The sequence below is a fragment of the Equus quagga genome, chromosome 11, assembly GCF_021613505.1.
Source record: "Equus quagga isolate Etosha38 chromosome 11, UCLA_HA_Equagga_1.0, whole genome shotgun sequence".
Classification (NCBI taxonomy): domain Eukaryota; kingdom Metazoa; phylum Chordata; class Mammalia; order Perissodactyla; family Equidae; genus Equus; species Equus quagga.
In genome coordinates, this window is record NC_060277.1 from 93,774,173 (window position 1) to 93,797,130 (window position 22,958).

The 22,958-nt window shown below is 39.3% G+C and overlaps 1 protein-coding gene across 1 annotated transcript; it reads right to left on the reverse strand.

Moving 5' to 3' along the window:
- Window positions 1–1,336: 1,336 nt before the first annotated feature.
- On the reverse strand, window positions 1,337–22,894 carry MED1 (mediator complex subunit 1). The gene is made up of 17 exons (XM_046675492.1): window positions 22,675–22,894; window positions 20,569–20,675; window positions 18,356–18,434; window positions 16,269–16,323; window positions 16,032–16,164; window positions 15,299–15,327; window positions 13,033–13,104; window positions 12,167–12,241; window positions 11,566–11,639; window positions 10,861–10,950; window positions 10,000–10,111; window positions 9,366–9,490; window positions 8,723–8,841; window positions 7,741–7,942; window positions 6,203–6,298; window positions 5,979–6,084; window positions 1,337–4,828 (listed from the first exon to the last, which is right to left on the reverse strand). Exons 1-17 carry the CDS (start codon window positions 22,697–22,699, stop codon window positions 1,582–1,584), a joined length of 4,746 nt encoding a protein of 1,581 aa, XP_046531448.1. The 5' UTR covers window positions 22,700–22,894; the 3' UTR covers window positions 1,337–1,581.
- Window positions 22,895–22,958: the final 64 nt, after the last annotated feature.

A 22,958-nucleotide genomic window follows, 5' to 3' on the forward strand; every position in this document is an offset into this window, starting at 1 on the left:
CATTTATGACACACACACACAAATGAATCACCTGGCTTTTTTTTTTTCTTTTTAATCCAGAAGAGTTGTGCTGGGGACCGTGCCCCGTCCTGCTGATACAGATCCTGAATGGAATCATCAGGAATGGCACAGTGCAGGTGTCAAAATCAAAGTAAGGCCGCAGAATTTTGAGAGGACCCTCCAAATACTGAGAACTTGTGTTGCACTCAAGTGGTCTCCTGGATTTCTATATTTATGAGAAAGGCTTCTTATTGATGTCCCCCAGAATCCAGACTCAGACCTATTCCTCCAAAAAGGTCCAATTGTGTTGCTACATAGTAGCAAGGGTTTATCTTCATGCCCACCTAGCATTCCAGGCCCCCATTACTTCAAGTGAGCTTGAAATTATTTTAAGTGAACTATGGCTGCAAATATTTTACTGTTTTATCTAAGGGAGCATACAGTGGAGTGATGTAAAGTCTGGACTCCTTCTCCTTCTGAGGAAGAGAAACAAGGAGCCCAGCTCTCAGGAATGGCATCAGTTCTCCTACAAACAAAATGCTGGGATGTGGACTTTTGGCACATTGTGGAAATAGGAGAACTATTAATTCTGTAATGGTTTTTATGCCACTGGGTCAGGGAGGCTGTCCCACATTAAACCTTACTGCATCTGAAACATGTTTATATCCCAAGAAGCTAGCCCAGCTTTTTTTAAAAGGAAAAAAAAAAAGACTATAAATCAATACCTCCACAGGGAGGTAACTCCTAATGTTCCTATGATGTTTGAACCCTATGAAAAACCTCCTAAAACAAAAATACCATTTTGGTTTTTCTACTTAACTCCAAAGGTGGGCCTGACTAATCTGCTTGGGCTTGATACTACAGTACCAGCACAAGCTACAAGCTCACTACCACCAAATAAGCCTTACTCTTCCACCTCCCATCATTTTGAACCCTGAACCTCAAAGAATAGAAAGAAACACTGTATAAAAACAGATAAAGGGTTAAAATATTACAAATAAATAGCTAAAATTATCTTCCCTCCCCCCATCACTCCTAAGAAACAGACACCAAACATTACTTAAGTGTCCAAAATGACCAAAGTCCTTCATTTGCCCATGCTTCAAATGGACAACTACCCAAACAAAGGTGAACAACCTTCATGCAAATGCATCAAGGAATGTATTGCTTTTTCATTTTCTGCCCAGCCCTTCAAATACATGCACTAAAATGAGTTTAAAACATGGCCTAAAAATGGAAAAAGGGAGAAAAAATATATATGAATATTTCCCACAAAACTGTTTCCCACCCTTCCCTCTCCCTATGTCCCTCCCACCCCCTCCCTTTCATAAGCAAGTATTTTAACTTTTTTTTTTTCCTGGCAAAGGAACAAGTGATTCTTCAAAACCAGAATCAAACCCCATGGTCTCTTTAGTAGGGTCTGGCTATGCCTTTCTAAATTCACCCAGCTCACTGTCAAAGCCATGCCATTTAAGATTCTTAAACACAAAATCAGACCTGTCTCACTCACCCCTTACGGTGGCTTGCCTACAACCTTAATTAGTTTTTCTCTGGCCATGTTTGTCTTAAAAAGTAAGGTTCTTAATTGCCAATCAGGGCCACATCCATAAGATCGTCATCTTCCTCCCCAATCATGAAATCAGGGCTGAGCCTTGAGGGCCTGTCTGTAGATAAGATTGTATTACTTGTCATAGACAAGGACTGGTCTGAAGAGATGGGTGATTTAGACCAACTCTCTGGCTTGATGCTATGAGATTTTTTCTTGTCTCGGTCTTTGTCCCGGTCCCGGTCCCTATCTTTGTCTTTTACTTTCTTCTTTTCCTTTTTGTGCTTCTTATGCTTCTCTGTGCTGTATTCTGGAAGTGGTCGGATGCCATCATCTGAGCTGGGACTGTTTTGATAAGATTTCTCTGCTATGGAGGAGCCTGACTCACTCTCACTGTCCAGATTCTGGGGGGTATATGCTGGTGACTTACTATGGCTGGGAGAGCCACGTTCATGCTTTGGAGTGGAACCACTGATGAGTGGAGAGCCATAGTTTTTGGAAGAGGCCATCTGAGGCCTGAGCCCTTCTCCACTACCTTCCCCAGGTTTTTGCAAAGTCACTTTGGCTTTAATGCTGGGGGATCCCCCATCGTGCTTGCTGATGATAATTTTTGCCACACCCGTGCTCCCCACATTTTTTGACTCTGAGGTCTTCTTAGACGAGTCCACTGACCCCCCGGAGCTGGAAACCTTTGATTTGTCTTTATCACTTTTCTCACGCTTGCCCTGAAACTCTCCTCCTGACATGTTATGTTTGGAGGACATAGGATGGCTAGAATTTGTGCTCACTCCCATCTGGCCATCCATTGGGTCTTCACCCCCAGGGCCACTGGTAACAACCCCATGCTTCAGTTTATCTATGACAGCTGTTAAGGACGGCTTCTTATTTCTACTGGGAGATTTCCCTTTGGAACTCCCATGCTGGTTCTGAGAGGATGACATGGAAGAGCCACTTGAAGAAAAGGAAGAGGAGGATGCTGTACAAGAATTAGATGATGGGGGAGTTTTCTGAGACAATGAGCCTGAGGATCCTAACCCTGAAGATGACTTCATGCCAGTGCTTGAACTAGTTCCAGACATATGAGAACCACCAGAACCTGAACTGATAGGGGACTTGGCTTTTGAGGATGGGGGAGTCCCAGGAACAGGCTTCATTGGAGAGGCAAGCTTATCAGAGCCTCCAGCTGGCCTTGAATGAGAAGGGGATATGTTTGGTTTACTTAAAGAAGGATTCATAAGTGATGATGGCTTCCCTTGAGGTTTCATCTTGGTGCTGCTGGAGCTACTGCTCAGTCCATGCTTGGTAATAGGAGAGGAGCCTGGCTTCCCCCCAGACTGAGATGAGTTTTTGGACTGGCTAGATCCAGAAGACCCTTGGCTAGAATATATACTGCTACTTAACTTGGAACTTGATGAACCTTCTGATTTACTGCTTTTCATCTTGCCTGAGTTGGAAGCAGAAGACGAGGAAGAGGAGGAAGAATGGCTATGGTGGCTTTTACTGCCTGAGGAAGACACAGAACCACTGCTGGTATACTGACTGTGAGAGGAGGGCTTGCCCACCATCACGGTTCCCTTAGGAATCTGAATAGTGATTTTGGGAATGGGCGGTGTGGCAACACCTGGGGGAGTCTGAGATCTTCCTGAACTGCCTGGAGATTTGGATCCACCTGTGCTGGTAGGTGGGGTGAAAGGTCGGTTAGAAGAACTGTGAGACGGAGACTTTCCCTCAGTGTCTGCCTTCTTCCGCTTTGTAGGCTTATCTTTGCTTTTGCCATCATTAGAAGGGGTCCGACTGCGCTTCCCTGGTTTGCTATCTAACCCTGGCCCTGACAGACTACTATTACTGGTGCCATTGCCTTCCTTTACTCTCTTTTGACTCTTTTCTTTCCCTAAGTCGCCAGCGGTTAATAAAGGACTCTGGCTACCACTGTGATGCTCCATAAGATCTGCAGGACCCAAAGCCTTACCAGCCACTGCTATAATACTGAAATCAACTGTGTCAGCTTGGCTATTGCCTTTAAACTTAGCCTCCCCATTATCACCTCCAAGCATTGGCACTGCCAAAGTATTTAGTGCCTGAGATGCAAATCCTTTGAAATCATCATTATCTCCACTTTGGCTGCTTTCATCAAAATATTCTTCTCCAAAACCACTTTGGCTCTGGCTGTTCAACAAATCAGGATTGAAATCTACTCCATCAGGAAAAAAATGATTGGTAGGAGAGTCACTACTGGGGCTTCCAGCAGCATCTGCAATAAGGTCAGCTGGATCAGTGTATGGATTTTCATTATTATTGGTTTGAAAGACATCAGGGTCAAAGAGGGCACTCTGAGAATGCCCAGAGCTTGAAGAATCTCGAACAGGGGTACCAATGGGTGGGCAATCGTCACTAGTGCTGGGAAGCTTAGAGGCTTCTTCTGCAATGTCTGAAAGGATATCAGTTACATCTGGGCCAATGCTGTCTGAACTGGATAGTCGGACCATCCTTTGAATACTGGGTTGGGGGTGAGGTACTGGTTGTGGGTAAGTTGTTGGGGGAGTGCTACACTGGCTTGGAGCTGGAGTGATGTGTGGCGTATCCAGCGTGTCAGCTGTCATGTTGACATCAAAGATAGGGTTCTGTGAGTCAACATCCATTGAAAATAGCTCCCTCTGAAAGTCATCTTCAGTCTGGTGCTTGGGTTTGTCAGGTGGTAATCTTGATGACTTCTTCTTCTTTGTCTTGTTGCTTCCCGAGCACATTTCCATCCGGGGTGAGCCGGAAGAGGAATTCTGCCTTTCTAAAGGGCTGCTTCCATAAAGAGTTGAGAAATCCTGGGCAGGATTATCTTTAAGAAGGTTCATGAGCATCGGGTGGTTCTTGGTGTTGCCGGCCATCGAAGAGACAGGTGGCGGCGTGTGATGAGGAGGGGTCGGACTCGAGCCAATGGTAGACCCCCCGTTCCCTGTGATTTGCAACAAACTGGTAAGAATTGGGTTCTGAGACACCTTGCTGAAGTCCTCCCCATGGCCCACCGACTCATGCCGATCTTTGATGCTCATGCTCATATTAAACAAGGTGGTAATGGGACCCCCCGGAAAGGTGTTGGTTGGTGTAGTGGTACCACTCATTGGGTTGTTGCCTGTGGTCATGCCATACCCTGGGCTGCTAGCCGGGGGCAGGTTCTTTTTCACCATGTCTTCAACTGTCTCTGCAATGAGGGACAGTGCTGGGGTGTCGGCCTGAATGGTTTCAGCTTTCCTCCGAATAGCCCTCATCGTCACAGGGATGGACATACATCTGTAAGATAAGATGAAAAAAAAAAGTTAACATTGCACTAGCTGATGAACGAAGGCAATTTTTCATTTGGGAAAACAGGCTTTAATTTTGCCTGGGATTTAGATATGCCATCAGAGGTTTGCAGTAAGCAGTTTTCAGGTAAGGCAAATAACCTGAAAGGCAGGAGCAGTTCTATAAAATGTGAGAGCTTTGGGTAAATTCATTCTAAAAAGAATCTGGACCAGCAGGCAATTGTCAACCTCTTTTCTCTTTTGAAGCACCACCAAAAACCAACCAACCAAACAAGAGTCCAAATAATCAGGCATCATATTGAACTAAAAGAAAACTGGTAATAATGAATTCAGTAAAAAATGTCCTCCTTTTGGGGCTTCATATGTGATTAATGGGATATATGGTTTATCTTAATTAATGAACCACTAGAAAAATCTCGACCTATTAAGTTCTAAACTTTAATGGCTTAGATCACCCCTAAGCTGGGTGAAAAATGTTACTACTGTTATGAAATCTTGCTTATTTTAAAGCAAAGCACTTTTTATCTTACAAATTTATATTTATAAACATATGTTTGAAAACATTTTGCTCTAGAACATGTTAGCCATCCTTTCTTAAAGGGCCAGAGAATAATATTTTAGGCTTTTGAAGATCATATAGTTTCTGCCCAACTACTCTGCCATTTTAGCTCAAAAGCCACCAAAGACAATATGTAAATGAACAGGCATGGCTGTGTTCCAATAAAATTTATTTACAAAACAGGCCACTAGTGCCAGCTCTAGAAAAATCTCAAAGTTACATATTAATGTTCCTGGGAAGTTGACTGCCTTAAGTATCTTCCCACATACTGCCATTTGACATGTTACACATTAAAAAGTGACACAGAGAATAAGTGAAAAAAGACCTATATCTTATTTCAGCTCTCTCCCTCCTAAAAGAACCCTAATGCCAGGCCTGAAGTTACCTACCTATCTATTATTCTCATAATGGTATTTAAAAAACCAAAGCTCATATTGCTTTTGAGTCTGAAAGCAGAGAAGGATGAATTCAAAGCAGTGACTAAATGCTTTCCTCCTAAATTTCAATTCACTCTAATACTGAAAACAGCACTCCTTATACACCTCTTAATAGGACTCTGATGGAAAAGGGCCAGTGCTACCTTTGAACAACTTTGGCAATGAAGTCATCTGTGCAGATGAGTGCATCTGACAGCCCCTTGTAGAGTTTACAGCTGACATGTGTTGAGTCCTGCACATCCATTACCACTGGAAGACAAAATATATAGGAGGTATTTGAGATAGATTCAGCTTTGGACTTTTCATAAAAAGGTAAAGGGACCAAACTGCTGCCCTGAGAGAAGTGCTAGCCACCCACACAACTCACCACACACCAGGGAGTCATTCACAGGGTGCTGAAAAGATACGCTGAAACGGGACTCTGAGAGAGGACACACTTCAAATTGCAGGAGCCCAGGAGAATCTAAAAAGCAAAGAAAAGGATCATAAAATAATATAAGACTTGAGACAAGTAAATAATCCCTAAGTACACAGACTGAAATTCTTTCTCTCCCTCCTTGGAAACTAAATCCCACACATTATTTAACACACAAAATCTACTATGTCATCTACAGGAGATAGAAGGAATAGATTACAAGGTATCTGCCAGTTTATGTTATAAATATATATATAAACATATAAACTTCAATTTTCTAAAATAAAGTTATTTAATCCCTAAATTGTTAAAGACCTTGGCAGATATAAACAACCTGCCCTGAAAGTGAATTCTGAAAATAAATATGGCCAAGAGGAATTTCTCATTCTATTTGATAAGCAGACATCCAGAACCACTGCCATAAACCCTGCTTTCTATCAGTGTTTGCAGCTGTTGGCTGGGAAACCCAAAGTTTGATAAGCAGGGATGTAAGGGCTACAATCTAAAATGATATATTTATGCCAAATACACATATATATCTGTCATCATAGGTTCCTAAGCCAAACATGGTAGCAGCCCAGAGATAATGATGATATACTTTCTTGGGAAAAAAGTATGCATCTCCGTAGGACTAACTTCATAACTACCTTATTAAACCTCATTTTTAGATGCTCTGAAGCTATCTGGAGAATTCTCCTTGCACTCAATATGTGAAATAGAAGGGCCATAAGCACACCTGTATATGCCCTGTGTTATTACTCCAACTCTCTAAAATTTCTCATTTCCAAAGTAATTCTTATTCCCATAAAAGATATCTCCTGATTTACCTTCCCTGTTTCTTCTTGCCTTCCATTTGCACTGATACATCCCTATCACCGAAGTGCTTTACAACTAAGGTAAAAAATTAACTATGGTTAACTAGAGCAGCCAAAATTCACATCAAGGCTTCTAACAGCAAACTGTGTTTGAAAAACATCAGCATTCCAGAATCTTGGGAGAAAAAGAAAAGGGCACAAGTTTCATCCCTTTTCAAACAATATGATTAAGTTCTCCAAAGAATGGGGAAAGGAAATATATTCAGAACTAAAAGCTGGGAAGCACTGTCCTAACAACCTAAAATTTGGATATCAAGAAATTCTCTCTTCCTACAGCATCCCAAGTTCTACCTTATATATCTGCTGCAAAGTTCAGGCCCGTAGGTACCCAGTTATATTACTGTATGAAGAAAAAGAGTAAGTCCACTGCAAAAAACCAGTCGTCTTCCAAATCCCAATTTACAGATTGGTTCCATCAAAATTATTTGTGGAGTTTAAACTAGATTCTCAACTCCTCCACTGGGGTTCTAATTCAGTTCGTCAGGCTATGGAAACCAAATATCTGTATTTTTAAAAGCTGTGCCACAGGTGATAATGATGGGCCACCAAATTAGAGAACCACTAGAGTAAGCAGTTTGCAAATACCAGTAAGTATATCAAAAGGAAAGGCAGTACCTTCTTTCAAAATAGTTCTTTTGACACAGCTTCCAATTAGGGTGTTATAGGCCACTTGGTGTCTGATCAGATTTAGGATAAGAGGAACCCGGCCAGGGTGCTGAAAGGTGATTTTGCTAACAAGGGTTCCCTGTAGACTTCTGCCATCTGGAAGAGGAGCATCTTTGTTGAGGAAATAGCAGTGCTGCTGACCTGGAAGAGCCTGGGTAAAAAGAAAAAAGTAAATGAATTCTGGCTACTCACCCATTGTACTCCAACCACAAACTATCCTGAAAAGAAATCTACGTCTCAAAAATCAGCAGCAATTTCTTGGTGAATAATAAAACTCCATAGTGAATTCTTTGGTCAGCTGATGTTATAAATACCAATTACTCACTTGGCTGAAAAGACCCCTTTATTGTAAATGTTCTGCTATTCGTTTCCTAACCTAGCTAACACAAAAAATCAGAAATCTGTATAAAAGAGGATCCTGAACCATAGTGCAAAATCTGTATTTTTAATAAAACACCCTATATAAGTATAATGCAGCTTGAATTTGGGAACTGCTACTTTAATCTAGGCAATTGTCAAACAAATTCAAGTCCAGATGAGGTTTTGGAAACTGAACCTTCCTTACTTTATTCATTCCAGCACTTTCTTCTCTGTATGTACTTGAAGGACCTTCCCAGATTATAAACTCATCACACTTGAAAGAATTAAACAGTAAGGATTCTTAACACCTACTTATAAGCTTATAAAAGCTCAGAATACCATTAAAAGACTTGCATCTGAAATTTCAACAATGAAATATACATTGTTGTTTCCTGACTTGGAAGCTCATGCTCTCTTCAGTATGTTTCAGAGTAATTTCCTGCCTGACTGAGAAAATTGGATATGATCTAATAGTCCAAAAGAATGTTACCTGACCTCAGTAATCCTATAAAGGAAGATTCTGATCTTGCGTCCAAACATAACCTACAACAATCCTCAGGGCCTTACTTACAGCATAAAATCGCATGTTGTGATTCAAAGGTATGGGGTCAGGGTCCTTTGACAGCTCAAATTGAGTGATCAGTTCATAGAGGGGTACGTAAGTTGGTTGAGTTTCAAACAATGGAATTCCTGGAAAAACAAGGATCAATATAATGATCACAATAAGATCAAAAGGTTGACAGCTCAGTTTTCCCTTCATGACTTTATTCATCCATTTATTCAAAAAGTACTTACTAAGCTTTAACTAGTACAAAGCACCAAGACATCTATACCCATCAGCTCTTTTCTGAGGCCTGCCAAGACTGAAAGACACCTGAGATAATCTGATTTTGAGGTTTGCTTTTCACGTTTTTTTTTTTTTTTTTTTTTCAGGAAGATTAGCCCTGAGTGAGCTAACATCAACTGCCAATCCTCCTCTTTTTGCTGAGGAAGGCTAGCCCTGAGCTAACATCCACGCCCATCTTCCTCTATTTTAGATGTGGGATGCCTACCACAGCACGGCTTGTCAAGTGGTGCCATGTCCGCACCCGGGATCCAAACCCATGAACCCCGGGCCGCCAAAGCGGAACGTGCACACTTAACTGCTGCGCCACCAGGCCGGCCCTACTTTTCACATTTATAGTAAGCATTAACTCCTAATGCTTAAAACTCACCTGTGCAGGTCTGTAGTTTCTGAACAAATGCTCTAGATACTGGGATTGGCTGGGGAAATTTCAAGAAGAAACAGGCAGGCAAATCAACACTGTTGGCACTGGTGATTGAGGAGAAGGAAGGAGTCCTTCAAAAAAAAGGAGGTGGTTGGATTTTGACTTGATATGAAAATGAAGAATCTAAACACCCATTCTTAGACATGTCTGTATCATATAAACACATACAAAGCCTATCAAAAAGCTCACTCTCTGAACTTTCTTCCCCCAATTCCAAAACATCATATTTGTTATCCCTAAAGTATTTAATCAAACATCTATCCTGAGGCATGTTCTCTAGTTATTTCTCCATTAACTCCAAATCAACATATGTTCCATAACAAAAAAATGAGCAACCATTAAACCAGAGGAATTAGCACAGTTCTCTTCATTCTCTCTCAGGATAGAGAATGTGTTCCATGGGCAGACTTCAGAGGGGAACAATTTTTAGATACTGAAAAGAGAAATTAAGTGGATAAAACAAAAAGCCAAGCTCTAGAAAGACAAGTGGGGGAAGAGCCAAGAGAAAGTAATACTTGTTTCACACTGGGCTTGAAGTTGAAAAAAGGACTTCGCTACCCTAGAATTATATTTAACTTACCATTTGTTGTCAACTGGATGTGACCCCATAATTAATGGTGCAATTGGGAGTTTATACATAGCAGATGTTCCTTCAATTGTCACTGATGCATTCATGCCCAAAGACCGAGGAACTGGGAATATGAAAGAAAAAGGGTATTTTCCAAAGGAACACAAATTATAAGGATCTTAACATTTTAAAAAAACAGGCTAACTTCTGCATAATTTGTCAGCCCTAATTTATCAGATGCTGTAATACCTATGTGACTTAGAAATGCTAGAAGTTACCTTTGTAACCAACCAATATTTCTGTCAGTAAAAAATACCAGAAACAATGCAGTCCAAGGAAAAATTTTCTTAAAAGACTCATTACCAATGCTATCTTTTCCAACTTCAGAATGCATTTAAAATAGAATTATGATTACAGGATAGTCAATGATTGAAGCTACAAGGGAACCAAATGAGGTATTAGGCCATTATGTTTTAGCAAATTAAAATACAAATAGAAAATAACATCCATTATTGTAACTCTTGAGTAAGCTAGCTAATTTCTTCACCTTTAAAGTAATGACTAAAGGGGATTATTTCAATTCAGATGGTTTATATCTTCTCATTCACTCATTTACTTATTCAAAAGCACTATTAAACTTTTATTATTATGTATGTATGTGTACATATATGTGTATATACATATGAGAGAAACAGACTGTGTGTGTGTGTGTGTGTGTGTGTGTGTGTGTATCAGGCGAAACTGTGGTAGGAATGGCAAACTTATAGGGAGTAGCAAACCAAAAAAGTACAGGCAGGCTGGGCATTGAAATTTTTAAAAATATGTTTTAAACACTGAACGAAACCTTCAGTTGTTTTATGGTTAAAGTCTTACCATTATTCTCATGCAAAATGATGGGAGATGATGTCTTATCATCCAGCAGGTCAGAAGGAGAGGCATAGTACTTCAAGTTCATTAAATGACCTATGAAAAATAAAACATCACTACATCTTTATCAGGTAAATCACAAATAAAAACATTCCCATTTCTATAAACTTATATACAAGAAAATAGTTTCACTGATATGAGGACTCATGCTCCAAAGCAGCTTATGAAATATGAGAAAAGCATAAGTATTGATTCTACTGGCAACAATTTACTTCACATTAAAAAAATAAAACTGGGAGACGGCAGATGTTGACACCTTAGAAATTATTTAAAAATATATAAATTACTGTTAATTTTCTCCCTCTCCTTATAAACCCAAGATGAATTTTTTTTTTTTTTTTTTTGAGGAAGATTAGCCCTGAGCTAACTGCTGCCAATCCTCCTCATTTTGCCGAGGAAGACTGGCCCCGAGCCAACATCCATGCCCATCTTCCTCTACTTTATATGTGGGATGCCTACCACAGCATGGCATGCCAAGTGGTGCCATGTCTGCACCCGGGATCCAAACTGGCGAACCCTGGGTCACCGAAGTGGAACGTGTGAACTTAACCGCTGTGCCACCGGGCCAGCCCCCCCAGGTGAAATTTTTAGTAATGACCCCTCAACTAGAATTAGACATTTTTCTAAAATACGCAAAATAGGATCACATACCCCCACTTCTGGGAGTGAGATAACCAACACTTCCATGAAGAATCTTATCCAAGGGGCCAGCATTGGTTGCTTTCCTGCAAGACAAATGATCCATGCTTGCTTCTGTTTAAGCCCTCAAGGTATTAGTGCACAATGTGATAAGGAGTTCAGCTCTTAAAAGTCTTGTAATATTATCCTAACGACTCTGTCCTATAATTGAGAATATAACAATCGTATTTCACCTTCAAAGTGAAGGGATTATTTCCAGGTATACACCAATATGTAATATGGTGAACAAAAATTCGACCGGACTGTAATTTATCAGATGGGAGGCCAGATTTGACAAGTCTTTAGATAAAACCTATGGAATATCAACCAATAAATTAGAGATACTGATACTCAGAAAATGGAATGCAGTCATCATTTGGGAAGTAAAAGGAGATGGACAAGATTTATAATATAGGTAAAATATAGATGTGTAATAATATAGATGTAATATAGATACATATTTATCTATAATATAAATAAATAAAATAGGACCCTACTAACCCCTTAGATGAAAAACTTTAAGAACAAGGTACTCAGAAGGGTCATACAGAATTTACACCTTAGCCAGTCTTACCAATACATAACTGCCATTTTAGATAGATCCTGTTCTAAGGATTGGAGAGCCAAGTACATTTTAGTCTTCAGTTTGCTAGAGAGTAGAAGAAGAGAATAAGAGTTAAATAGTTGAAAGATATACATACACAAACACAAACACTGATACAGAAAGCCTAAAGGACAAGTCTATATTGGAAGCAACTAAAATACCCATTAAAAAAAAGTTTTGTTTTGTTTTTTTTTAAAGATTGGCACCTGAGCTAACAACTGTTGCCAATCTTCTTTTTTTTTTTTTCCTCCCCCAACCCCCCCAGTACATAGTTGTATATCCTTAATTTTGGGTCCTTCTGGTTGTGGCATGTGGGAAGCCGCCTCAAGATGTCCTGATGAGCAGTGCCATGTCTGCACCCAGGATCCAAACCAGCGAAACCCTGGGCTGCCAAAGTGGAGCGCACAAACTTAACCACTCAGACACGGGGCTGGCCCCAAAAAAAGATTTTTAATGTTAAAAAAAAAAATAGTGATCTATCAAAGCTAATTTTTATCTCTGTTTAAAAGAGCCAAGCAAGTTAACAGAATCCCAGGTAGGTTAAAAATAAAAATGACAATGCAGTTCCACAAGAACTAATTTCTTTCAGCCTAGAAATTAATATGTTGAGGAAATCTCAAGATTATAGTCTACCTTTTAGCATTATAATCCATCAATGCAGACACTGTTTATTTAAAATACTTTTAAAAGGCATAAAGTTAGAAGCTGAGCTATATATTGTTGGTATGAGTAGAAATCACAAATGAGATAGGCAGAATTGACAAATTTCAAAGCACAAAATGGTTTACAGATTTATACTGATTTTTCCAACAAAAGCAAAAAGTAGAAATACTTACTTGTCACCTGGAAGGTTATAAAGATTAACAAGACCCTTAAGGTGCTTAGAAAATTCATCAAAATTTTTTTCCCTATAAGGAGTTCAGGAAAGAGGGGAGAGGGAGGAGAATAAAACATACAATTACTACTCAGTCTTAACAGCAAAGTGCCAAAAATCATGGCTATATAAAAATAATTTTAATAATTTGCTTTATTCTTTTTCCCTCAGCCAAAGTTTTCTAGAATCAATCAACAGTAGCAAAAGAAAATGAAATGTTTTCCTTTCTCTGCCCCATTTTTCTGATGAAAGTGCTAATAAGCAGTATAAAAGATAGTCAAAAAGACCTGATAATTCACATAATAACTCACTCCAATGTAATGAGACCTGGGTTTAAATAAATCACTTTCTTTTCCTCTTAATATGTAACTGAGATGATTGGATGTCATGAAGAAAACAAACCTTTTGATTGGAGAGGAAAAAGAAGTAAATAAATTGGGAAGATAAAGCACTTGCATGTATATCGCAACATAGAGAGGGAAAATGAGCTCTAGGAGAGAGGTGGGACACCTAGAGAAAAGAGGATGGGTACTGTGGAGGCAAACTGCAGAGTCCAAAATGTTCCTATGACTAGACATGCCCCAGGAAAAAGAAACTACCACCATGACCCCTGGCCTCCTAGAACCCAATACTATTCAGGCTTGGATTCTTAATCAAACAGGCTTTTGTGGGCAGGCTTAGAAATCCAATCCAACTCAACAATTCTAACTCTCGAACTTAAAAAAAAAAAGTCTCTTGAAAGCTAAATTGCCCTGATAATGTCAGATACTTGGTCAGGCATTTTTGAGCATTTATTGAACACTTAATGCCCAAAGTGCCATGAAGATAGTGAAAAGAAACAAGAGCAGCAGCAAAATGTATTCCCTACCTTAAAATTACTGTCAACATTAAGTGACTAAAAACATCACGTAGAGGCTAATACTTTTTTTTTAATTTTTTAATTTTAATTTTAATTTTTTGAGGAAGATTAGCCCTGAGCTAACATCTGTGCCCATCTTCCTCTACTTTACATGTGGGACACCTGCCACAGCATGGCTTGATAAGCGGTACGTAGGCCCGCACTGGGGATCCGAACTGGTGAACCCCAGGCTGCCCAAGCAGAGCACATGAACTTAACCACTATGCCACCGGGCCGGCCCAAAACTAATATTCTTTTTGTTGTGCCCACTGCCAAATATGCTTACAAATTAGCTCTAGAACACCACCAGTTCATAAGTTGGTGCAGTCTCCCACTCCAGAATAGAACTTGAAATACTGGCTTTCTAAACTATTTTGGTAATGCATCTTTGCTAGACTTATTGATTCAATGAAATCATAAAAAGGTTATTTTTTATATTGCACTGCAATTTTTTTAAAGCTGGTTCAAATTTGATGCATTTGGCTATAAACCCATTAAACCAATCATTGAGAAAGCTGAGTGTAAAATTTATTTCCTCAATATTAACACTCTTTCTATGACATCTCTGTGTGTATCTGAGAACTTCACTATATTTAAAACATAAAATTGATGTAATCATTTTCTCAAATTCCCAGAAAGTTAATTCTGGGTTTAAATTTAAGCATGGAAATTTCCACTCAATTCAAAGGGAAACGATAAGCCAATGGAAAAAGCCATTAACTACTAAAAGAGACTGTCTTCAAGCCTAGCACTTTACAACGCTGGGAGTTTATCACACATATACCTGAAGTGTAAAACAATTTTTCTCAAAAATTAAAGTGAAAAAAGAGTTCTTTTCATGATAAGGACTCAATTTTCTCAAGCCTTCTGATTCAGTAATTAGGTTCCATTTATTTTTGTTCCACACAGAATTCCTAAGGCTAGATCAGTAGTTCACAACCAGGAATGCTCTGGCTCTGCAGGGGACACTTGACAATATCTGGAGATATTTTGATTTCTCACGACTCAGGAGATAATATTGGAAGCTAGTGGGAGAGACAAGGGATGCTGTTAAACATCCTACAATGCAGAGGGCAGCCCCTTAGAGCACAGAATTTTCCAATCCAATTTGTCAATACTGCCAAGGTTGAGACACCCTGGGACAGACTGAGCAGGATGAGAACTTAAGCTAAGTCAATTCTAAAAGTGAAGAAGTACAAACTCTGAAAAATCTTGACCCAAGAAAATAAATTTGTTCCTCAGAAAAGTAACTTCTGACCAGCCTCAAAACCCAGCTATAAAGAACAGCATTGTCTGCCAATATCAGGGAATATAAATGTCATTTGCTCACCTTAGCTGCTGTACAAGCTCTGGACAGCTCTGAAATTAAAGAAATTATGTTAAAACTTTAAACTACTTTACAACTTTTGAAGACATTAAATTTTTCTCTTTTATTACTAGTACATGCTTTATAACAGAAAAATTAAACTATACAAGGTCCTTAAATTAAGATATCAAAAAGCATCTTCTTCCTACTTGGTAGACCATGGGTTTGGGGCAGGAAATGAAGATCAAAATATATCAAATAGTTTATAAATGAGTCAACTTTCAGTAGCTGTTTAAGACATTAGGACCGCTCTTTAATGCGATCCTTAGAATTCATATCCAACTGTCTGGTTACATACATTTTAATTCATCTCCATTAAAGGATTTTTCAAGACATTAGCTATGTACAAGAGTATCTGTCCTTCTTGATTATAAGCTCTTTGAGGACAGGAACTTTAAGTTATTTATCTCTGTATCCTCAGCACCTATTCAATTGCGGCTCATGTTTGTTGATATGAAATGGAAAGGGTTCATCTGGTGTTTCCACTTGTCAAAGCCTTTGGATGATGTCAGAGATGGACCCATGTTATTTTAAATTTCATTCTATAGCTATTGACGTCATAAGCCCATCACATCATCTCTACAGTGGCTCATGAAAAAACCTAAACCCAAACTATTTCAAACCCCAACAATTCATTTTAAAATTAATGTCCCTAAGTAAACCCCACAGATTCCAGTGAAATATCAACAACACATACCACAGGATTCTCCCCATGGTGAGCCACTTTTACATCACAAAGCTGTCCTGCAGGATCTAACTGCACTTCCACATAGAACATATCTGACGTGATGTAACATTCAGTGCCACTGGCACTGAGATGAGAGCCCAGTCTAGCAGGAACAAATCAAAACAAAAATTAATAGAGGACACATAAATAAAGCCACCCAAAGTCAACACTAAGTTAAACATTTCTGCCTAGAGATAGACTACTTACCCATTCTGTCTTGCTATAGACTCCAAACGGTCAGTCATTGCTGGTAAAGATGTCACTATGAAAGGGTGAAAAAAGGAAATCACAAAGGATGCTCCAAATAAATTATATTCTTCAAATAGAGAAATATGCTGAGGAGTAGAACCATCCTTCCAAAGTCATAAACACATTCAATAATTAAAATGCTTATAATCTGCACAAAGTTCATTAGTGAGGCTTAGCTGTGACCTAGGCAGTAATAAGGGTCAAAAGAAAATCTATTCAAAAACATTATTGGACTTTTCTCCTATCCCTTTTTCATTACTTATTTGGGACAAGTTATCTTTAACTTAAAGAAGAAACACTTAGGGGCTGGCCCAGTGGTGTAGTGGTTAAGTTTGCACACTCCGCTTCAGCAGCTGGGGTTTGTGGGTTCAGATCTCAGGCACAGACCTACACACTACTCATCAAGTCATGCTGTGGCGGCGTCCCACATACAAAACAGAGAAAGACTGGCACAGATGTTAGCTCAGGGACAGTCTTCCTCAAGCAAAAAGAGGAGGATTGGCAACAGATATCAGCTCAGTGCCAATCATCCTCAGCAAAAAAAAAAAGAGAGAGAAGAAACATTTATCTGCTAATGCTAGAATAAGGAAGATTAACATCAAAACCAATACTCAATGTTCATAGTGGCATTATTCACAATAGCCAAGAAGTGGAAACAACCCAAGGGTCCACTGATGGATAAATGAATAAACAAAATGTGGTATATACATACAATAAAATATTATTCAGCTTTCTTAAAAAGGAAGGAGGGGCTGGCACGATGGCACAGCAGTTAAGTTTGCACGTTCCACTTGGGCGGCCCAGGGTTTGCCGGTTTGGATGCCTGGTGCGGACATGGCACCACTTGGCACGCCATGCTGTGGTAGGCGTCCCACATATAAAGTGGAGGAAGATGAGCATGGATGTTAGCTCAGGGCCAGTCTTCCTCAGTGAAAAGAGGAGGATCGGCAGCAGTTAGCTCAGGGCTAATCTTCCTCAAAAAAAAAAAAAAAAAAAAAAGAAGGAAATTCTGACATATACTACAAAATGGATGAACCTTGATGACATTACACTAAGTGAAATAAGTCAGTCACAAAAGGACAAATACTGTATGATTCCACTTATATGAGATATCCAGAGTAGTCAAATTCTTAGAGACAGAAAGTAGAATGGTGGCTACCAGGAGCTGGGGAAAGGGGGAAATGAGCAGTTATTGTTTAATGGGTACAGAGTTTCAGCTTGGGAAGATGGAAAAGTTCTGGAGATGGATGGTGGTGACAGTTGCCCAATGTGAATGTACTTAATGCCACTGAACTGTACATTTAAAAGTGATTAGGCGGCCAGCTCAGTGGCATAGTGGTTAAGTTCACGCACTCCAGTTCAGTAGCACAGGAGTCACTGGTTCAGCTCCCAGGCCAAGACCTACACACCACTCATCAAGCTATGCTGTGGCAGCATCCCACATACAAAATAGAGGAAGACTGGCACAGGTGTTAGCTCAGGGCCAATGTTCCTCACCAAAAAAATTAAAAGGTTACTAAAGTGGTAAATTCCATGTTATGTATATTTTACCACAATTGGAGGAAAAAAAGGAATATTCAGCTGAATCAGCTCCATTTGTGGTGGATCAGAGTAAAATCTGTTTTTATTTTCATTTTCCCCCTAAAATAGATAGAAGTAGTAATCAATGAATAATCAAGCTCATGATTTAAATTTTGTTTGCTTTCCTGAAAACATTGTCCGTAAACAGTCTTTTAGAGTTAAAATGTCCATCTTCTAATTAGAAGAGAACATGTGAAGAAAAAAAAGGGAACTCTTCCTTGCTATCATATAGTTAGCCTTCATCAATTATCTTTTGAGTCCCTACCAGCCTACAAAATAGGATCAAAAACAAATGTTTCAGAAGTTCAGATAAGAGCTCATCTCAACTCCATAATGAAAGCAAGAGCAATACCTAGCATAGAAAGTTGACCTACCTCAATTTATATTTCTAGTGTAAGTATAAAACAGTCTTTCTTAAACTGGCGGTTTTAAGAAATCAGCATATTTCAAAGATGTTTACAAACCTTTGAGAGCTTTCTGCAATGTCTCCAAACAGCTGACCAAATGTTGGTGCCCTCCAGAACTCATCACAACCCTCTTCTCCTGTATTAAGTGGGAAAATATTTGAGGTAAAAATTAACCAAGCCAACAGTGTTTCAGGTAAACATGCACATTATCCTACTAGTAATATTTCAGGATAGTCTATAGACAATATGCTATAGTCTCTGTATTCTATATTCTCTACATACTCTAGTCTATAGACTTTTAACTGTTGCTCTGTCCATCCATCCAAAGAAGGAAAAGTTCATATCCATAGATACATCCATATCTATATACATTAAGGTAGGAAAAGGTATTCCCAGATCTAAAATAAGATAACCTGCAGGAAAAATTAGGAAGAATCAAAATGTAATAAGTAAGATCAGCCTTCTGTAGAAGTTAAGTATATCCTAAGATTTAGGCACTTAAATGGGTGGCTTAGGAGATTTGGCAATTCCGAAATCCAACAAGGTGATTTGCATGTAATCTAAGAAATACAACTAGACCTTGGTCAAACTAGATTGACTCTAAGAAACAAATATGTAGTCCAGAAAAGGGACTCTCAAAGAGCAAAAAATTTGGCATAGTTTTTCTAACCCTATCCAAGGAAGAAGTTTCTCTCTGCACAACAGTCCAGTCCCTAGAACTGTGAACAGTTTTATAATAACTGGGTAGTTTTTCAGCCTTTTCCATGTCCTAAATCCATCTCTCTTTGCTCTAATTCCACCCTCACAAAACAAACATCTGATTAATTAATAATCCGGCTTCCCTTGTACCTTGAATAGACAAAGGGGTGCTCTGGACAATGGATACCAGTATTGCGGTAACTGGAAAGATAAACCCTCTGTTGTAAATTAATAAATTGGCATTCTGATTTACACGTTAATCTACTGAGATTTTGTTAGTATGTCAGTTTTTGAAAGCTCTTCCAATAAAATTAGGATTCTGAATCTGTAAAAGTGAGAAGTAGACAGTGGAAGCTATGGTGACCAAACCAAGACACTGGTATCTCAAGAGACGGTCTTAGTAGCCACCTGAAATTCGTCTATCTCATGATGTCTCTCTAATGCAACATCATTTATAGAACATATTTCAAACTAGAATATGGCTGCCTTGTGGTATAAAAATGACAACCTCTGAATTCCCAGACTGGAAAAATTGCCATTCTTTTATTTAAGACATTTTTTAAAAAATACCTTCTATACACAATTCTGAACCAGAAGATACACATACATTTGTAGAATTTACAGTTACAGAAATCTTTTAGCAACACAACACTTTGATACCCATTGTCTCATTTGATCCTTACAAAAAAACTGGTATTGTGTGCATCTGCTTTCTAGATGAGGAAACTGAGACTCAGAGAGATTACATAATTCATCCAAAGTCATGTAGGTCTGGAGTCAAGCCTAAAATATAGGTCTTTGACAACAAATTCAGTTCTTTTGCAAGTGCTATACTGATATGACTATTTTAAACACTAATAAATCTACTAAACTGAACTTACTCTGGACCCAAAGTAAGATTTAGTGGGGAGGAAGGGGTACTTTCACTGAAGTACAATATATATACAGAGAAGTATATGAAGCTTAAGAGAGCCATGAGTTATCACAAAATGAACACACCCATTGCCCAGGTCAAATCATAGAAGTAAAGGTTTCCTACGTTATCTGACTACCACTGGAATCATGTGGATGAACTTTCAATATCCTACCACCACCCCTTGTCTTTCACTTAACTGGGGCTCCCCATATGGTAAATGACTCAGGAAGAAGTAGTACTGTAGAGAAAGACATTGACAGGGTGAACAGGTGAAGCTAAGAATAAATTGCAAACTCTACTAGTAGTAGAAATACAATAAAAGTACTATCACAGTAGAATCAACAAATTTGACAGGAAGTGAAGAATAAGTCTCTCTACACCAGTCTATCATGTGTCTCTCTATAGGTGTATCTCTCATCACCTTTGCCTAAAGTAACCCAGGGTACTTTAACTCACAATTAACACAATTTTATAAATATACCTCCCTCTTAGGCAGACTCTTAAAGTTGATAGCCACCATATACTCAGGTATTTTATGATAAATAAAACTGAATACACATTATAATAACTATTTTGAAAAAGCCTACACAGGGAGCTTAGCTTATTAAAAAATTATCTAAGCACAACACTTTATCCACTTCACCACAGTCCTCACCATGACTTGACGCACAAGCTTAATGGTTTCACTCCAAGGTCTATTTTGGTTAAATTTTGCATGGAGCCGTTCCAAGAGAGAACTCATCTTACTCAGCTTTTCCGACTCTATGATATAAATCAGAAATATAATTAGAAACTCTTCTTTCAAGTCCTTCCACAGTTTTTCCCACAAATGAAACCCCCATTCTTCATCCTGGTAAAAACTCAGTTAAAATATTTTTCAACATCATTTACTTCAAAACATACAAAGAATTTATTTTTAATGATAAGAAGACACACAAATTATGGGTCTATTCTAACGAACACCATAGAACGAGACTGCTTTCTATTCAAACTTTTAACGAGAACCAAAAAAAGAACCATCTCTAATTATGTTTCAGGATTGAGACTACAATTTAGTGGCACAATCATTTCATGATATGCATGAAATCCCTTGCATGATATATGTACAGCATACATTTGAACATGGCCTTACTATGGTTAGTTCAGTTTCAGTGTGAAAATACAGACTTTCTTAATTTTCTGACATAATTTTAAGAGATCAATTTATAAGCATTATCAAGAAAACAGGCTTTATTTGCCATTCAGATTTTTCCTATTTGAATTCGAATTAAAACAATATGGACAGGCAAGACGCCGATGACTAAAGGATGAGTTTCTAGCAGAGCTAAGAGAAAGGTAGAAAAGACTGGCGTCTGAATTAGGCATATGAACAAACCTCCTCCACCCTCCAACCCTCCTCTAATTCTCGTACTGCTCAGTACGAGCAAGGACCTGTGCTGGAAACCACTGGCAATGCAAAAACACACAATATGCCTGAGATGACATCTGTGAGGGGGTGTGGACAAGTTAACGTGGAAATAACCATCACAAAAAGCAAAAGGAGATATGCTCTTAAAAACAGAAACATTACTAATGAAATTCAGAGGAGGAAAAGTTCCTAACTAGTTGCAGAGATGTTACAGAAAACACGTCATTGAAAGATGAATGGAATGTCAGCAATCAGAGTTAAGGCAGTGCCATCTTCTAAATCAAGATCCAAACATCTTCCCGCAATTCCCTCATCTTCTGGAAAACTGGTTTGGGGCTCTTTCAGTCAGTTTATAGTTCTGGACACACTTTGGGCAATTCCCATTTTCAAGACTCATTCATTCAAGCACTATTTTAAGTGCTGGGGATACAACAGTGAGCAAACTAGACAAAATTCCTGCCTCATCGAGTTTCCATTTTACACTTGTCATTCCTCTACACCCAAGGAGTATACCTTTCTTTTTCCTCTCCTTCAAAATACACCCCCCCTTATTTTGCTTGAGAAGCCTGATGATAGATATCTTTACACAAATGCTCAAATCAAACACTTTTTGAGCAACTATTATGTGCCAGGGACTATGCAATGATGAGTAATGCAAGATCCCCGATCTACAAACCTCAGAATAAAGTGGGGAAGATGAGTAAATAATAATATAGTAAGCTGTATTAATAGAACTATGTCCAAAATACTAAGGAAGCATTTAAGCTGGAATGTGGAACTTTAGAGGATCTAAGTAAGGTTTCACAGAAGAGTTGTTCTTCAGCAGTTCTGAGTTAGTCAAGTCACTGAAAGGAAGAAATTCAGTGCATTTTTAAAATATACAATAGCACAAGATCTGAACACTGTGACATTCTAGGAAACTGCTGGCTTTTAATATCTTAAGGATCCAATCATTTCACTTAGGCCAAAACATCCTCCGGCACTTTCACACACAGCTCTGCATTATTTTTTTTTTTTATGTCATTATTCAGATGTCTCTTGAGCTGTAAGCAAGTTTTAGATTCACTCGCCTGGTCTCCCATCACTTGAGACTAAAAACGCTCTTGAGGCCCAAAAGATTGTCCCTAGCTATAGCGGAAACCTTCACAGAAGTTGGGAGCCCCCATCACCCCAAAGTCGGAGCTCTCCATCACCAGTGAAGGCACAATCAGAATCTGAAACACACACATCCCGCCTCCTGGACTCTGCGCCAGGGGGAGAGCGGCTCCCGCAGGGGCATCGGCCTCCCCTCCTCTTACAGATTGGCTCCCCCCAACTGTGTCCCGCCCCCTGCATTCCCCCTCAGTCACTCACCCTCGGTTTCCCCCTGAGCCTTCATCCTGACAGCGGGGAGGGCCTGAGTCCTACGCAAGAGGATAAGCCCTTCCCCACCAATAACGGGGAAACCAAGTTGGTTCGAGCTCCCGGGACGCAGGGCACCAGCAGTCCCCACTCTTCCCGGGAAGGCTCAGTCTGTAGTCCCCGGCGGCAAGAAGAGAAGGGTGCTCGCGGCCGCCGCCATCTTCCCCAACGGAACTTGCCAAAGATCGCGAGATTAACCGTGATCCTGCGAGAGGGAGGAAAAGGGCTGGGCACCA